At 38.1% G+C, this 15,341-nt stretch overlaps 1 protein-coding gene across 1 annotated transcript; it reads right to left on the minus strand.

The window, feature by feature from the left end:
• Positions 1 to 12,095: 12,095 nt before the first annotated feature.
• Positions 12,096 to 15,013, minus strand: LOC107649078 (zinc finger protein 91-like). Its single transcript, XM_056796871.1, has one exon. The coding sequence runs from the start codon at positions 14,913 to 14,915 to the stop codon at positions 12,696 to 12,698; it is 2,220 nt and encodes a 739-aa protein (XP_056652849.1). The 5' UTR covers positions 14,916 to 15,013; the 3' UTR covers positions 12,096 to 12,695.
• Positions 15,014 to 15,341: the final 328 nt, after the last annotated feature.

Consider the following 15,341-nt stretch of genomic DNA (forward strand, 5'->3'; position numbering starts at 1 on the left):
ACATAGGTTTTTCATACACATCATGTCTTTACATATTGTCTTATCCTATTCACCTTAAGAATCAATTGTCTTGGGGGCATCTGGGTGGCTCAGTTCATGGAGAACCAGTCCTAGAGATGGGAGGTCCTGGGTTCAAATCTGGCCTCAGACACTTCCTAGCTGTGTGACCCTGGGCAAGTCACTTGACCCCCATTGCCTAGTCCTTACTGTTCTTCTGCCTTGGAACCAATACTCAGTGTTGATTCTAGGAGGGAAGGTAAAACAGAATGAATTGTCTTTGCTGTAGAAATTCATCTACCATTTGTGTTTCCCCCAAATTGCATTCTAAAAAATTGCATAGACAATGCTTTCACCATTTTGTTTAATACAGAATAGAATCTATCCTATTATTTAGTATAGAATAGAATAGAATAGAGGATAGAAGTTGGGTACAACCTGATAAATACTTCTCAACCTTCAATGACTTCACAGGACCATACGTACATTTCAGAATCATTAGTAGTTTTTCCACAGTCATATATGATTATCTTTAAAGTGGAATCTAAGTAAGCATCCATTCCAACTGTGGGATCAAATTTCCCTTCTGTCATGGTAGTACACCCTCCTTCCCTGACTCAGTGGCCATCTGAGAAAGAGAAGGAGAGCCATCTTTGTCCTTTATCAGTTATGTACAGTCTTAAAGTTACTTTGCTATGTCCAGAGACTCCCAGGCAGGGAGAATCAGAGTTCTCTTAAGCTCAATCCTCATTTTTTTATTTGTGCACACGAGACTGTTACAGACTATTGTGGTGAAAAATCACCTTTAAAGATTGTTATAATATTAAGTTATGGTCACCGAGGAATTTACTTATGCAATTCCTAAAATGAAACACTCAAGTCAGAATGGAGTTTATGGTGGTTTAATCACAATGGGAGTAAGGAAACAGGACAGGGAGTAAAGGAGAGAGGAGGAAAGGGAAAAGGGTTACCTCAACCTTCTGGCCAAGACAGAGGGAGATTAGGCCCTAAGGCCAAGGTAGAAAGGAAAATCAGTCCTTGACTCATGTGACCAATCTGAAGGAAAGCTGTCTGCGGGCCTCCTCTCTCCTCCAGTTCCTAGCACCAACGGGCTTCTAGCCCTGTCCACAGGAAGTGAGCGAATTCCAGAGGCTGTTCCCTACCTCACTTCCTGTGCCTCACAAGTGCCAATGGTGGCTCAAGCTTGGCTTAGGACAGCCCAGGTGGGCAGTTAGTTATTTCTGATTTGTCATTGACTAGCACATGCCTGTGTTGTGTGGGTGTGCACAATTTTGGGTGCTAGCCCAAGCAAGATGGAGATTTTAAAATTCACAATACAAAAGAATGGTTGCCATAAACTGTGACCATGAAAATGTGGGTTCAAGACTTTTAATTGCCCAAAACATGAAGATAATTTTTAGTGGCTTGATTTTATATCAAAAAATAAGTGGTCGCCATGGAAAAAGTTCCCAAATATGAAATACCCAAGTCAGCTGGGTTTTTATGGAGATTTTAATTAATAAAAATGAAGGAATTAAGGAAAGGGAAAGAGACAGAGTAAGAGGAAATAGTAGGAAAAAGGCCTAGCCAGCCTAGGCCTAAATCTTAAGAGAGACTATTCAGTCTTTAATCACTCACCACAAGATCTTTCCAAGCAAAACTCTAGTGTTCAGGGACTCCAGCTCCTATTCAGCTTCCAAAGCTGAACTAAATTGAACTACCTTGAACTGGTTCAGACAGCTCCTTTTAAAGAGAAATTTCTCTTGTGTCACCTCCCTTAAATTTTCACGTCTACCACTCACAGTAGATGCTTTTCCTAGGACAGCCCATGCTTAGTTTTTAGTTCTCACCTTCTCTGGGTAGATTATATCTTCTGGGTATTTCACACCTCTTTGGTAAGCTTGCCCCTTGCAAGTTGCAGTTTCCAATTTTTACAACAGGAGCATATTATAATGCATCCCTTAGTCCACATTGTGTAGTTCTTAAAATTCTGCAGCTACCTCTTTGAAGTGAAGGAGTGACATGATATAGTTCACAAAATTTTGCACTGCAAAGTAACTTCACTTGTTTGCATAGAATATTGAGGAATAATAGACCTGGCACTCTGATAGAGCTAGTGCTAGTGTGCTAGTGATCTGCCTGCTAAAAAGCAGTGGCCTCTAGGTCTTTTACTTTTGAAATTCCCTCATAGTTAGTTCAAGGGAGTTCATGTCCCTTTACTATGTGTTATAAAGTTTTCACTTTGACTTGGAAAGATAGCATACATTGATGTTTGATATTCACCTTTCAAACCAATAATCATAAAAAACATACAATGCATCATATATGATTTTAAAAGTTAGTTCTATGATCTTAAGCATTTGTCTACATGCAGTCAAGTTTGCTTTCTGCAAAAAACTATACTGTGCCAGTAACCACATAATAGGACTCTCTGCTATAGAATTTCTGCTTCTTCCTGATCATATGCAGTGAAAGTATGCACAGCATTATGAGCAAGGTGCAATGATGCTATTATTTTTAAACTATTACATCTAAATTCATAACTGAAAAATTTTGGTACTATGAATAGAATTAACAATTTTATCTACAAACTTTGCAAAATTCAATTGCCAAAACAGACATTGTGCAAGTAACATTTGAACTTGTATCCTTGTCATTGGTCTTAGACTAACATAAGAATCAGGACCAATATTTGTAATTTGAGTAAGTAGTAGTACTGCCAATTCTGAATTATTAATAAATCACTTTACTGGTCAACAAATTAATTAATAAAATTAATAAGGAAGCACTGGGTAAAAATTTGAATCCATCCAACAATGTGTCCACTCTGATGCCATGCAACAATGAGAGTGTGTCTCATATTTAGAACTGATGCTACATCATTTTGAGAATGATTATAAATAATTTGCTTTTTGGATAAAGTTGCATTAATATGCCTTATATAAAGTTTCTGAACTTCATTCAGGCATTTTAAACAATGTCTAATAATTTCTATCCTTGTTGACCTTTGTAAAAATGGAGACTTGAACTCTGGACTCCAAACCCCAGGAGTCCTTGCTAGCTCCCAAAATGCTCTCTAATCTCACTGAGATTTCCACCTGGGTGAGGTCAAGAATTTATGTTTAACCTGGCTGTAAAGGCTATTGGAGTCTTTCCTACTTCTGCTTCAGAGCAGACACCTCTCTTTCATGATGTAGGTGAGATTGTCTAGGCCTCTCTGGGCCTAGACACGTGCCTTCTTATTCTGTATTTTCACCTTTAATAAACCTCATAAAAATATAATACTCCTTGCAGAGAGAAGCTAATTTCTAACTGCCTCAGTTTCCCCCTAAATTTTAATTATTACAGTTTGGCGTAACCATTTCAGGAAAATGAAATACTCTCAATCTTCTGATTCTTTTCTTTACTGATCTTTTGTTCAGCCTTTAATAGCTACTGCCTAGAAAAAAAAAATTTTTTAAGCCACGTTTCTCCAAGAGGATTTTTTTGAAAACCATCTTGATCAGCTCCTGCCGGCAGCCATCCGCTTCGGACTTTCTTGATTCAATATCAGTAACCTGGTCACAGCCCTTCTGGCCTGACTACTGTTGCCTGTAATCTGGACCTGTTTGATTGATATCGCTCACCTAGTCCCAGCCCTGCCCACCCTGGCTGACCTCTTTGGCTCTGGCTCTGGCTCTGGCTCTGGCTCCTGCTCCTGCTCCTGGCCTCTCTCCATTCTCACCTGGTGCTCCCGGCCCTGATTTATTGCTTTCCTGTCCTGGCCCTGCCCACCCCAGTGGTCTCTCACTCATCTGGCCCAGCCGATCCTGGTCCAGCAAAAACTGGCCTCCGACCCAGAAGGCCAAACCCCAGGACCCAGGCTGCTGGTAGCAGACCCAATTTCTTCAGGATCAAAAACCAGCTTGTAACAAACGGGGTAATTTTCCCTTAGGCTAAGCCTCCACATGGGCAGATCATAGGAGGGGAGAGAGAAAAAGGGAAAGAAGAAAGGTTTTTTTCCAAGCAGGAACTTAAAAACATGGATATTTTACAAGGATATCTTTTTATTGCATTGATCCTTTTATTGACTTCACCTGCGTGTCGGAAAAAAAATCAGCTCTGTACAACCTTTTAGCTAACTTTGGGGAGTCAGCTGGGTGTCTCAGTGGACTGAGATCAGGCCTAGAGACAGGAGGTCCTGGGTTGGAATATGGCCCGAGTCACTTCATGGCAGTGTGCCCCTGAGCAGATCACTTGGACCCCATTGCTTAGCCCCTAACACTCTGCCTTCCAACAATAGGCATCTAAATGGATAACAACTCAAGGAACTTTAAAGAGACTGGAGGTTATATTTTTAAGGCATTTCAGACTCCAATGGTTTATATAAATTTCTATATTTCTATTGCATTTTACTGTTTGCTTTGGTTTAAGGTTTAATTTTGTGATTTTAAGTTCATTACTGGATTCAATATTCTGTTACACTGAATCACTTTAATGTACTGAGTTTTAACTACTGTTATATTCTGTTGCTTTTCCCCTATAACCATACTGAACTAATATCATTGTAATTAATCCCATATATGAAAACAGCTTTTCTATTTTTGACTTTGTAAATTGTCATATAGAGGATAGATGGACTTCATCAGAAATGGTTATAATTGCTATAACAACCTTTGGGAAATTTATTGTGCTAAATATCTCAACTGATTTTAAGGTTGTTTTTTTAAACATGATTTTAGAAAAAAATTTTAACAATCTCTGGTCATTTTTTCCTGCCCCTACCAAGAGGTGTAAGGCCCATTTTAGTAGCTGAATGGAAATACAATTATAACCCCCAACCTTCCCCCATTTCTAAATATGTGAATGGAAGTTGGGCAGTTAATCTCAGGGCATTTGTACCCCTAAAAAGCCTCCCAAAAGGAGCATCTCTCATTTATAACTCTTCAGCTCACCACTTTACTTCCACCAGAATGATATCTAGATTTCTTGATGATGTTCTAAACCTAACATGAGATTTACTTTGTTTAAAAATATGTTTATTACCAAGGTTGAAAGATTTGCTACGTTTGTAAAAATTTGTGACAAATATCCATCAATTCATAGGCTTTTAAAAATGTCATACAGCAACTTATGTGGAACATATAGTGTGTTTGTTTGCTATTGTGCTTAATTGGGCTATTGAGAATTTTGAGGATATTGATAACTACATATTTGTACTACTGCTCAATTCATTTGCTCATACTCACAGTGGATCATGGCCAGATATGAAGAGGAAATGGATCTCATTTTTGGTGAGAAAGCCTTGTAATCTTTATTTTCTCAGCTGACACAGAGTGTTAATGATTATAAGCTATATATTTTTAATTTTTTAAAACTCTTCTATTATTATATTTTTCTTGCATGTGCAATATACTTTTTCAGTTTTTTAATTTTTCTCTCCTTTTTTATATTTCAAGCACATGTCACCAGCATTAAGATTTTCTTTAACTTTTTGATTTTGCAGTAATATAAGTTTAAGATACATTTGTCAATGCATGCCCCAAAAGCTCGAGACTATAAAAATGATGCCATTAATTTTTTAAAATAAATTATGGGACTCTACTTAATAATTCTGTCTGATTCCAGGACAAGATAAACACAAAATAGCCATTGCACAGGGTCAAAGAAACCCCAATACAGGATGGATTGATGCACTTCTAAGCCAATGCAAAGGTTCTGAACCTAGTGTGAAGACTTGAGGTTACTGTGTTTAACATTGTTAGACATGGGCTTTCCTTGTGTCCACACTCACTCTGAAAATACTCACAGACAAGTATCCCCAAAGCTTGGCTCCTATAATCTGGTCCTTTTTCCTGACTTTCATAATGTGGTACCTTTCTGTAGTCCCGGCTATTGACTGGGTAAATGCATCATTGGTTAGATCATTTTAATTGGGCTCTGATTCAAGGACCTGTTATAGATTTATTTTTCTTTTACTTAGAATTTTTACACATAAGACTTGTATAGTCTATATTTTCATCCAGAAAGTTTTCTTTTTTATTTGGATTTTTGTGATTTTTTAAAATTTCTCTTACCAATTGATTCATATACATCATATCTCAGCCATGCATCCCTAAGTGATTTTTCAATCACCCTCTTAACAGGGGAATGTAAAAAATATCATTATTTAAATTGCAAAATTTAAATTCCTTTTGAGAAGAATTTTAGGTAAAGAAAGATGATACCTCTCTGAATCCAGAAACTGAACTGTTGGAGAAGACACCATGAAGAAGCCTCTAGACCACAAGATGCACAAAAAAAATACAAATTGAACTTTGGGTGTAGTTGATTGAACATTTATTTGTATGTATACTTTCATGCCACAGGAGACTGCCCCCTCACTGGCTTTTTTGTCAATGTGCCCAGAAATTATTAGTTTTGTTCTTTTTTTCCTCTTATCCTCAAATTATTTTAATCTTTTGGTTGATTATGTTTTCATGATCCTTTGGGAAAAAACCCTTTTTCCCAGAGGATCAAATGGTGGAATGTAAAAATGGAGACTTGAACTCTGGACTCCAAACCCCAGGAGTCCTTGCTAGCTCCCAAGAATGCCTCTAATCTCACTGAGATTTCCACCTGGGTGAGGTCAAGAATTTCTATTTAACCTGGCTGTAAAGGCTATTGGGGTTTTTCCTACTTCTGCTTCAGAGCAGACACCTCTCTTTCATGATGTAGGTGAGGTTGTCTAGGCCTCTCTGGGCCTAGACATGTGCCTTCTTATTCTGTATTTTCACCTTTAATCAACCTCATAAAATATAATACTCATTGCAGAGAGAAACTAATTTCTACCTGCCTCAGTTTCCCCCTAAATAAAAACAATTGTTCCTACATATTTGAAATTTGGCTATATTAGAAATTTCTCTAAAGTATATACCAATTTATGCTTGTCATTTAAACAATTGTACTTAGTATTAATTTTCCTTTTGACTAATTCTAGTACTTGTGATAAAAACTTTTAACCTAAGGTGCAGGAGATATGCCATCCACGTGGTAGGATAAATTTATCAATCTGCTGGATTAACCTTCCTTCTAATATCCAAATAGGTTTAGAAGCAAGTCATGTGGCTGTACATCTAATTAAAAGCCTTGAAAAATACTTTTTGCATCTTGGTACCTAACCTACAGTTATACTAGAATTTAGATTAAAGTTTTTTTACAGATAAAATATTACTTATCTAAAAAGATTGTGGTATATGACAAATATCAGAACTATGCAACTTTAAATTTGACTTCACAGTAACTTAATCTTTTAGCAAAAATCTTTTAAATTTAGGTTTTTTATCCTTTTGCTTTTACACAATAGTGTGTCTGGATTCTCTGGGAGTGCTTCACAAGAGTCTCCCAGATCCCTTTTTGATATGCTAAAATTGCGCTGAACTTTGCTAAGAAGAACAAAGTTTGTTGCTCTGGCTATCTGCTTGAGAGCAAAATGTCTTTGTTTTAGCTAGCCTTTTCTTCCTTATTCTCAATTTTAAAGTAACTCAGGATTATTTCATCGATGTAGCAATTTTGCTTAGGCCTGTGGTCTCAGTAGAAAAATTTAAGAAACAATCTCTGCTGTAAATTGACCTGATCTTTTGAAGTGTCCAGCTTTGCTTGAGGCAAAGCAAACACATGCTCTTCCTTTCAAATTAAACTGCATTCAGATTCCTCAGGACTAAAGGTAAAGGTTTGTTCCGCGTATAATAATTGCCTACCAGCCTTCAAAATTTACCTGTGCCAGATAATTCCTGATAGATAATGGGCACATGTATTTCCTTATGATTTTTAGCTTGTTCCTTGCATAGATTTTTGAAATAGGCAATTTTTAAGTAAAGAAAAGTCCCACCATAAGCTTAGCTTCAATTGCTATCAATGATCTGGCTTTAGAGATTGCTAACTTATCTAGACCAGTAGTCTTTAGTGAACAGAGCTTCATTATCATACTGAATTACCCTGCTTTAAATTTCTTTAGGAGTTAGGAGTTCCACACCCTTAGGCTGTACCAAATTTAAGTGTGCACTTTCAGAATTATCTCTAATTCCTGTTGGAGAAGCATTTCTGCATGCTCTCTTCTACAAATTTACTGGTGATTGTAACACTGCCTTAAGTTTTCTTGGAGGCAGAGTTTGAAATTGAGGAGTGGGGGGAAGGGGGGTAAAGATAGTCTGTCCACTCCTGTAGTAAGCTGACAGTGGGATAATAGCATGAATAGATAAGAGTCAGTGAAAGGAAAGAGGAATTCAGTTAATTACATTGTTAGTACCGTTAGTGAAAGGAAGGGGAAAAGACTGAGAAGTAAGTTAATCCTCCTTATTTAATGCGGCATATTAATTAGAGTCCATTTGCTCTCAATTGCAGGTAATATTTTTCTTAATTTCCAATCATCTGATGTAAGAAATTGCTGATTATTAGGATCTTCTCTTAGTACTACAGGGCACGCTAAAAATTCTGCTCCTTTTTTTTTTCAGGGGCTGTCTACAGCCTCACTGGTACCCTTTTGGTCGCCTCTGGCGGTAGAGGTCTGCGGTGAGGAGCAGGATGCATTTGAAAAGAAGCATCAAAAGATGAAGATGGCTGAGGAGAGGTAAATGCATTAGCTTGAATTTGTAAAGCTTTTTCTCCCATATCATCAGAATACTGTAATGGTTCTGTGTTTAATGCCATTTGTACAATGTTCCACGTGCTCCAATTAACTTTAAGCAATGCTTTGATCTTTGCCTATGAGATCTTAATACCTCTCTTTTACTAGCAAGTAAAAGAGCAAGGATGAGAGGGGCAAGTTTAATCCATTCCTTAAAGAACTGCATGTTACCTTGCTGGCCAGGCCCAGGTCCTGAGTCCGGACTCCAACCACATTCCACACAAATTCTCCTCAAGTGAGATGTGACCACAATTTTAGCGGCTTGGGTCCCATGTGGAGTGCCAAATATAGCAGTCCGTCCAGAGGTTGCTATATAATTTTTCTTTGTGGGATATAACTTGAGAAGGAAGAAGGAACCTGAGGAAGATGGGTGATAAATAAAGACTCAAAGACAAGTTAATTGATATGGGGAGCAGAGCTGGCCCCTGATAATATTTTACTTAGCAAATTAATTAAAGGAAAATATGAGAAATAAGAGAACACGTGGAAGTAAGAATTCTGAGATAGAAAGCACGTTGCCAAGAGTGGTGGTAGGAAAGATAAAGAGAGATAGAAGAAAGAGCTCCAAGGTTGCAGGAATCAAGAGGAAGAGCAGCACCCCACAACTGCATTTATTGAGGTGTGGATTGGGAGGTCTTCAATGAATACGTAACAAAACATAGTTAATTGACATTGGTTGAAATGGTAATGATGACAACCTAGAGGCCTGGGTAAATCTAACCAGGGCTTTCCAAATGAGTTTGGCTCTACACGCCAAACGTTAATGACCTTTGCTCTGAACAAAGGAAGCATGACCAAGTCAAGAGCCTAGCTCACAAATCATACACTGACTATCAAGAGGCCTGGTAATACAATATTATTACATCAATCATACTTTCATGCCTGGTATGTTACAGTCTCCACCTATCATTGCCATGTTAGCTGGTTTACAAGTCCTTCCTTGCCAAATTCCGTGTCTACATAGCATCTCAAGTGGTGATATGTGCAAATCTCCACTGGGTTGTGTTCTAAGATGGAACAGAACTAATAGCAGAATGTCTGTCCATTTTTGGTGTGTTTCTGCACAAAATTTTCCTATCAATGTTTTGATGTCTTTATTTAATCTCTCCACTTGCCCTGAACTTTGAGGATGATATGGTGTGTGGTGTTGCTTGTATTCCTAGATTTTTATAAATTTCATTTAATATTGATTGAGTAAAGTGACTTCTACTGTCTGAGTCCAATTTTGAGGGAATCCCAAATCTAGGTATGATTTCTTTTAATAGGATTTTGACCACAAATACCACATTGTTCTTTTTGGCAGGAAAAACTTCTGACCATCTAGTCAGTCTGTCTATGATGACAAGGCAATACTTAATACTTTGTCTTTTGGTATATTGATAAAATCTATCTGTATGCATCCAAATGGAGTATATGCTAAGGGATGACCTCCTAACCCTTTGGTCTTATAAACTCCCTGATTGAACTGCATGCAAATTTTACATTTATTTATATTTATTGGAGTAGGTGTGGGGATTGGAAAAATGGGGGATAATGGAAGGTTTGTAGCAGGGTATGGAGTTGAGGGGAGAGAGGGAATATTGCTGGTGGGGCAAAGGAGAGAGATGCCCCCTGCCAAGAGGCAGCAGCAGGGGTCCGATAAGGACTATTAGTCGTTGAATGACTGAACTGATATTCAGCTACCTCTATGTCCCAGAAAAGATAGTCCACTTATCTGACTGCAAATTCAAATAAGATAAAGTTTAATAACCAGTTTGGATTTTAGAGGTATCAGAAAAAAGGGGCAAGGGATGTCCCTAAATATGGTTGGAGTCTTCCTCAGCTTGGAGCTAAGGCCAGGCCTCACAGGCTGGTGGAGGGTTTCTTCCACTCCTGGCCTCTGCACTGGTTTTGTCAATTTCAGAAACTTAGCAGTAGACAGAAAGCAACAAGAAAGTCTGACCTTCAGAGCTGGTTGGGCCTGTGTCTTCAGGCTGAACCAGGAAGAACCCCTCCAAATTCAGACTGCAAAGCCAACATTCCTCCCACCTCCAACACCAGGAAGGAAGAAAACCTGGCAGGAAGGAAGTGCTAGTCACAAGACCCAACTGGCACTCCCAGTTGCCCCTTCCCCCACCATGTGTCAGTCTTGACAATTTCTTCTTCCTTGATATTCCTACTGTTGCTTGTTCCAACACAGTGCAGAAAGTTCAGAACTTATTCCTAGTTTCCTTTCCACACTAAACTCTGAGGAGACAACTTCCCTCTACCCTATCCCACCAAGCCACTTCTACCCTCTGTGGGCAGCTCTAATGTTATATGGTTTTCATCAATGGAGGAAATCCACTCTTCCCATCTTCTCTTGCCAGGTCTTATGAATCTTTCACTTTCATGGATTATAGGGACAACAAAGAATGTGGGGAAAGTAGGGCCCCTACTGGGAAAAGTTCTCTGCCTCCTCCCCAAATTAGCTGTAAGGTGTATGAGGGCTGCCCTTGTAAGATGAGGAAGTAGTCTACACGATTTGTCTAAATGCATCTTCTGAGACAAAATGGAAAAATCTCTCTGGAATATTGCCAAGTTCTCCCACTCCAAAAGACACTGTGAAGCCTGCTTGGAAACCTGGAATTAAAATCATTTGGAAAACTTTTTACAAAACTGTCACCTCCTCACTACTAGTATTCATCCATGGACAGAAGGAACCATTCAAGTGCAACTTGTAAAGCAAATGGAGAGAATTGCAATATAGTAGGGGGGAAAACCCATCAAAACTGAGAGACTTCTTTCCCTTCTCTTGGATTCCAGTGCTCACAACATCATTTTTCCTCCAACTCAATCGCCTTCTCATCTACGAGTCTGAAGCATCCATGGTGATACCCCCTCTAATAGGCTGGCCGCCCAGTTCTGTAGCCTCTCCACATCCAAGTTAACATTGTCTTGGTGACTTAGCCATCCATAAAGTTGATTATATGCTTGATTTAACATCACTCAAAACTATCTACCTCCATTATCTGGAAATCTATCATTTCCTTAAACACCCAATGCTTCCCATTTACTACTAGTCTGCATCTGCCCCTAGTAGTACAGATCCAAACTAATCTCTTTTTCCTCTGCCCTTTACAGACAATCCACCTAATGTGCAGATATTGTATGGATACCAACAGAGGACATATTCTGTTCAGCAATATTCCCTTATTTCTGCTACTGAACTTGTCCATTTACTGTCCCCATTATATGTTTTTGCTATAAATGAATAAATGAATGATGGAATTGACAAAAAGAATAAAAAGAAAATTATTGAAAATAAACTGAAATTCCTAAAATTTTAGAAATAGTTTGAATTTCTTATTAAAATAAGACATGTGAAATGTCTCAATTTAAAAAAAACTTATGATTTTTAAAAACCATTGAAGATAAATAATAAACAAAATCTCTAGTTTTAAAACAAGCAATTATTCTAAAAACAATATTTTATTATGACAGAAACTGCAATATTAACATCAAGATGAAGTGACATTCAAACTAGAAAACATTACCTTGTTTGAAATATATAAAGATAAATATCAATCCTATATAAAACTAGGAATAAATGAGAGGAGAAAATATATTAATAAAAATAATAAATATAAATTATATTATCTGATTGTCAAAAATGAGGTAAAGAATGAAATAAAAAATTGAATTCATTATTGCGCTACTTAACAGAAACACATTTCATGATTATCATACAGCCAAATGAAACTTGTGGACCTAATGTTTTTTTTTTTTTTCAGAATGAGTTTTCTAATGTAGAAAATTTTGTATTTTGTACCAAAACATTCTCACAAGCAGAGTAAGTAAAAGGTTTATATCTAACATGATCAGATGATCAATGATTACTAGATGCTTACAGAGCCCTTTGGCATATTCATCACATTACTGAAGTTTCTCACCAATATGGGCCCTCTGATGGTCAAGAAAATATGACTGAAAACTGAGGACTTTCTCACAGCCTTCACATTTATAAGGTTCCTCACCAATGTGAATTCTCTGATGTACCAGGAAGTTTGTTCTCTTATTGAAATCTTTACCACATTCATGATTTTTTAATAAGCTTTCCAGTATGAATTCTCTGATGGACAATTAAATTTGAACTCTGATTAAAGGCCTTCCCACAATCATTACATTTAAAAGGCTTCTCACCAGTATGAATTCTCTGGTGTATAATAAGTCTTGACCTATGACTGAAGACTTTCCCACAATCTTTACATTTAAAAGGCTTCTCACCAGTATGAATTCTCTGGTGTTGAAGGAGGGTGGAATTCTGATTAAAGGCCTTCCCACAATCATCACATTTAAATGGCTTCTCACCAGTATGAATTCTCTGGTGCTGAAGGAGGCTGGAACTCCAATTAAAGGCCTTCCCACAATCATGACATTGAAATGGCTTCTCACCAGTATGAATTCTCTGGTGTTGAAGGAGGTTGGAATTCTGATTAAAGGCCTTCCCACAATCATCACATTTAAATGGCTTCTCACCAGTATGAATTCTCTGGTGTTGAAGGAGGTGGGAACACTTATTAAAGGCCTTCCCACAATCATGACATTTAAATGGCTTCTCACCAGTATGAATTCTCTGGTGTTGAAGGAGGCTGGAACTCCAATTAAAGGCCTTCCCACAATCATGACATTGAAATGGCTTCTCACCAGTATGAATTCTCTGGTGTTGAAGGAGGTTGGAATTCTGATTAAAGGCCTTCCCACAATCATTACATTGAAATGGCCTCTCACTAGTATGAATTCTTTGGTGAACAGAGAGGTTGGAATTCTGATTAAAGGTCTTCCCACAATCATTACATTGAAATGGCTTCTCACCAGTATGAATTCTCTGGTGTTTAAGGAGGTTGGAGTTCTGATTAAAGGCCTTCCCACAATCATCACATTTAAAAGGCTTCTCACCAGTATGAATTCTCTGGTGTTGAAGGAGGTTGGAATTCTGATTAAAGGCCTTCCCACAATCATGACATTTAAATGGCTTCTCACCAGTATGAATTCTCTGGTGTTTAAGGAGGGTGGAACTCCGAATAAAGGCCTTCCCACAATCATGACATTTAAAAGGCTTCTCACCAGTATGAATTCTCTGGTGTATAATAAGTCTTGACCTATGACTGAAGACTTTCCCACAATCTTTACATTTAAAAGGCTTCTCACCAGTATGAATTCTCTGGTGTTGAAGGAGGGTGGAACTCCGAATAAAGGCCTTCCCACAATCATGACATTTAAAAGGCTTCTCACCAGTATGAATTCTCTGGTGCTGAAGGAGGCTGGAACTCCAATTAAAGGCCTTCCCACAATCATGACATTGAAATGGCTTCTCACCAGTATGAATTCTCTGGTGTTGAAGGAGGTTGGAATTCTGATTAAAGGCCTTCCCACAATCATCACATTTAAATGGCTTCTCACCAGTATGAATTCTCTGGTGTTGAAGGAGGTGGGAACACTTAATAAAGGCCTTCCCACAATCATGACATTTAAATGGCTTCTCACCAGTATGAATTCTCTGGTGTTGAAGGAGGCTGGAACTCCAATTAAAGGCCTTCCCACAATCATGACATTGAAATGGCTTCTCACCAGTATGAATTCTCTGGTGTTGAAGGAGGTTGGAATTCCGATTAAAGGCCTTCCCACAATCATTACATTGAAATGGCCTCTCACTAGTATGAATTCTTTGGTGAACAGAGAGGTTGGAATTCTGATTAAAGGCCTTCCCACAATCATCACATTTAAATGGCTTCTCACCAGTATGAATTCTCTGGTGTTTAAGGAGGGTGGAACTCCGAATAAAGGCCTTCCCACAATCATGACATTTAAAAGGCTTCTCACCAGTATGAATTCTCTGGTGTATAATAAGTCTTGACCTATGACTGAAGATTTTCCCACAATCATTACATTTAAAAGGCTTCTCACCAATATGAATCCTGTGATGTAAAATAAGTTTTGAGTCATTAATAAACATTTTCCCACAGTCATTGCATTGATAAGGATTTTTTCTAGTATGTGCCCTCCGATGTATGTTAAGTTTTGACCTATGATGGAAACCTTTCCCACAGACATTGCATTCATAAGGGTTTTCTCCAACATGAATTCTCTGATGTAAAATGAGTTTTGAGCTTTTATTAAAAGCTTTCCTACATTGAGGGCACTTGTAGAATTTCTCTCCAGTATACATGTTGGTACTTTTCTGAAATGAGTAAAGATGAAATGCCCCAAATGTGACTCCTGGTTTCTCTGATTTCTCCACAGAATTTGTTTTCATCAATTTCTACTTCTCCAAAGCAGAATGCAAGACCAATCTTTTTGCTTCCTTCTTCCTCAGGAATGCTTTATTTTGGAATTTCCTTCTTGCTCTTAGACCTGGACTCCCAGTCTGAAAGAGATGAAATGAAATACACAAATTTCCTTTGTGGCCTCTTCTAGGGGAACGGGACCCTTGTAGCTGAGAAAAACCAGGCACATACCCCACAGTGACAATAGCCCTAAAAGAAATGTCCTTGAGTTCTCTCAAACATAGCCTGAATTCATGGGGAAAAGGCAGAGAAGGTCAACAGAACTAGGAGGGAAAAGTGGCCATGATCCATGGGCAACACAGAGCTATTAAGGAATTGAAGGAGGTGGGTAATGAGGAGTGATCAGAGATTCGGGAATCCAAGCCATGAGAACTACCAAAAGAGTTCAAGGATGA

Source organism: Monodelphis domestica, chromosome 4 (assembly GCF_027887165.1).
Source record: "Monodelphis domestica isolate mMonDom1 chromosome 4, mMonDom1.pri, whole genome shotgun sequence".
Classification (NCBI taxonomy): Eukaryota; Metazoa; Chordata; class Mammalia; order Didelphimorphia; family Didelphidae; genus Monodelphis; species Monodelphis domestica.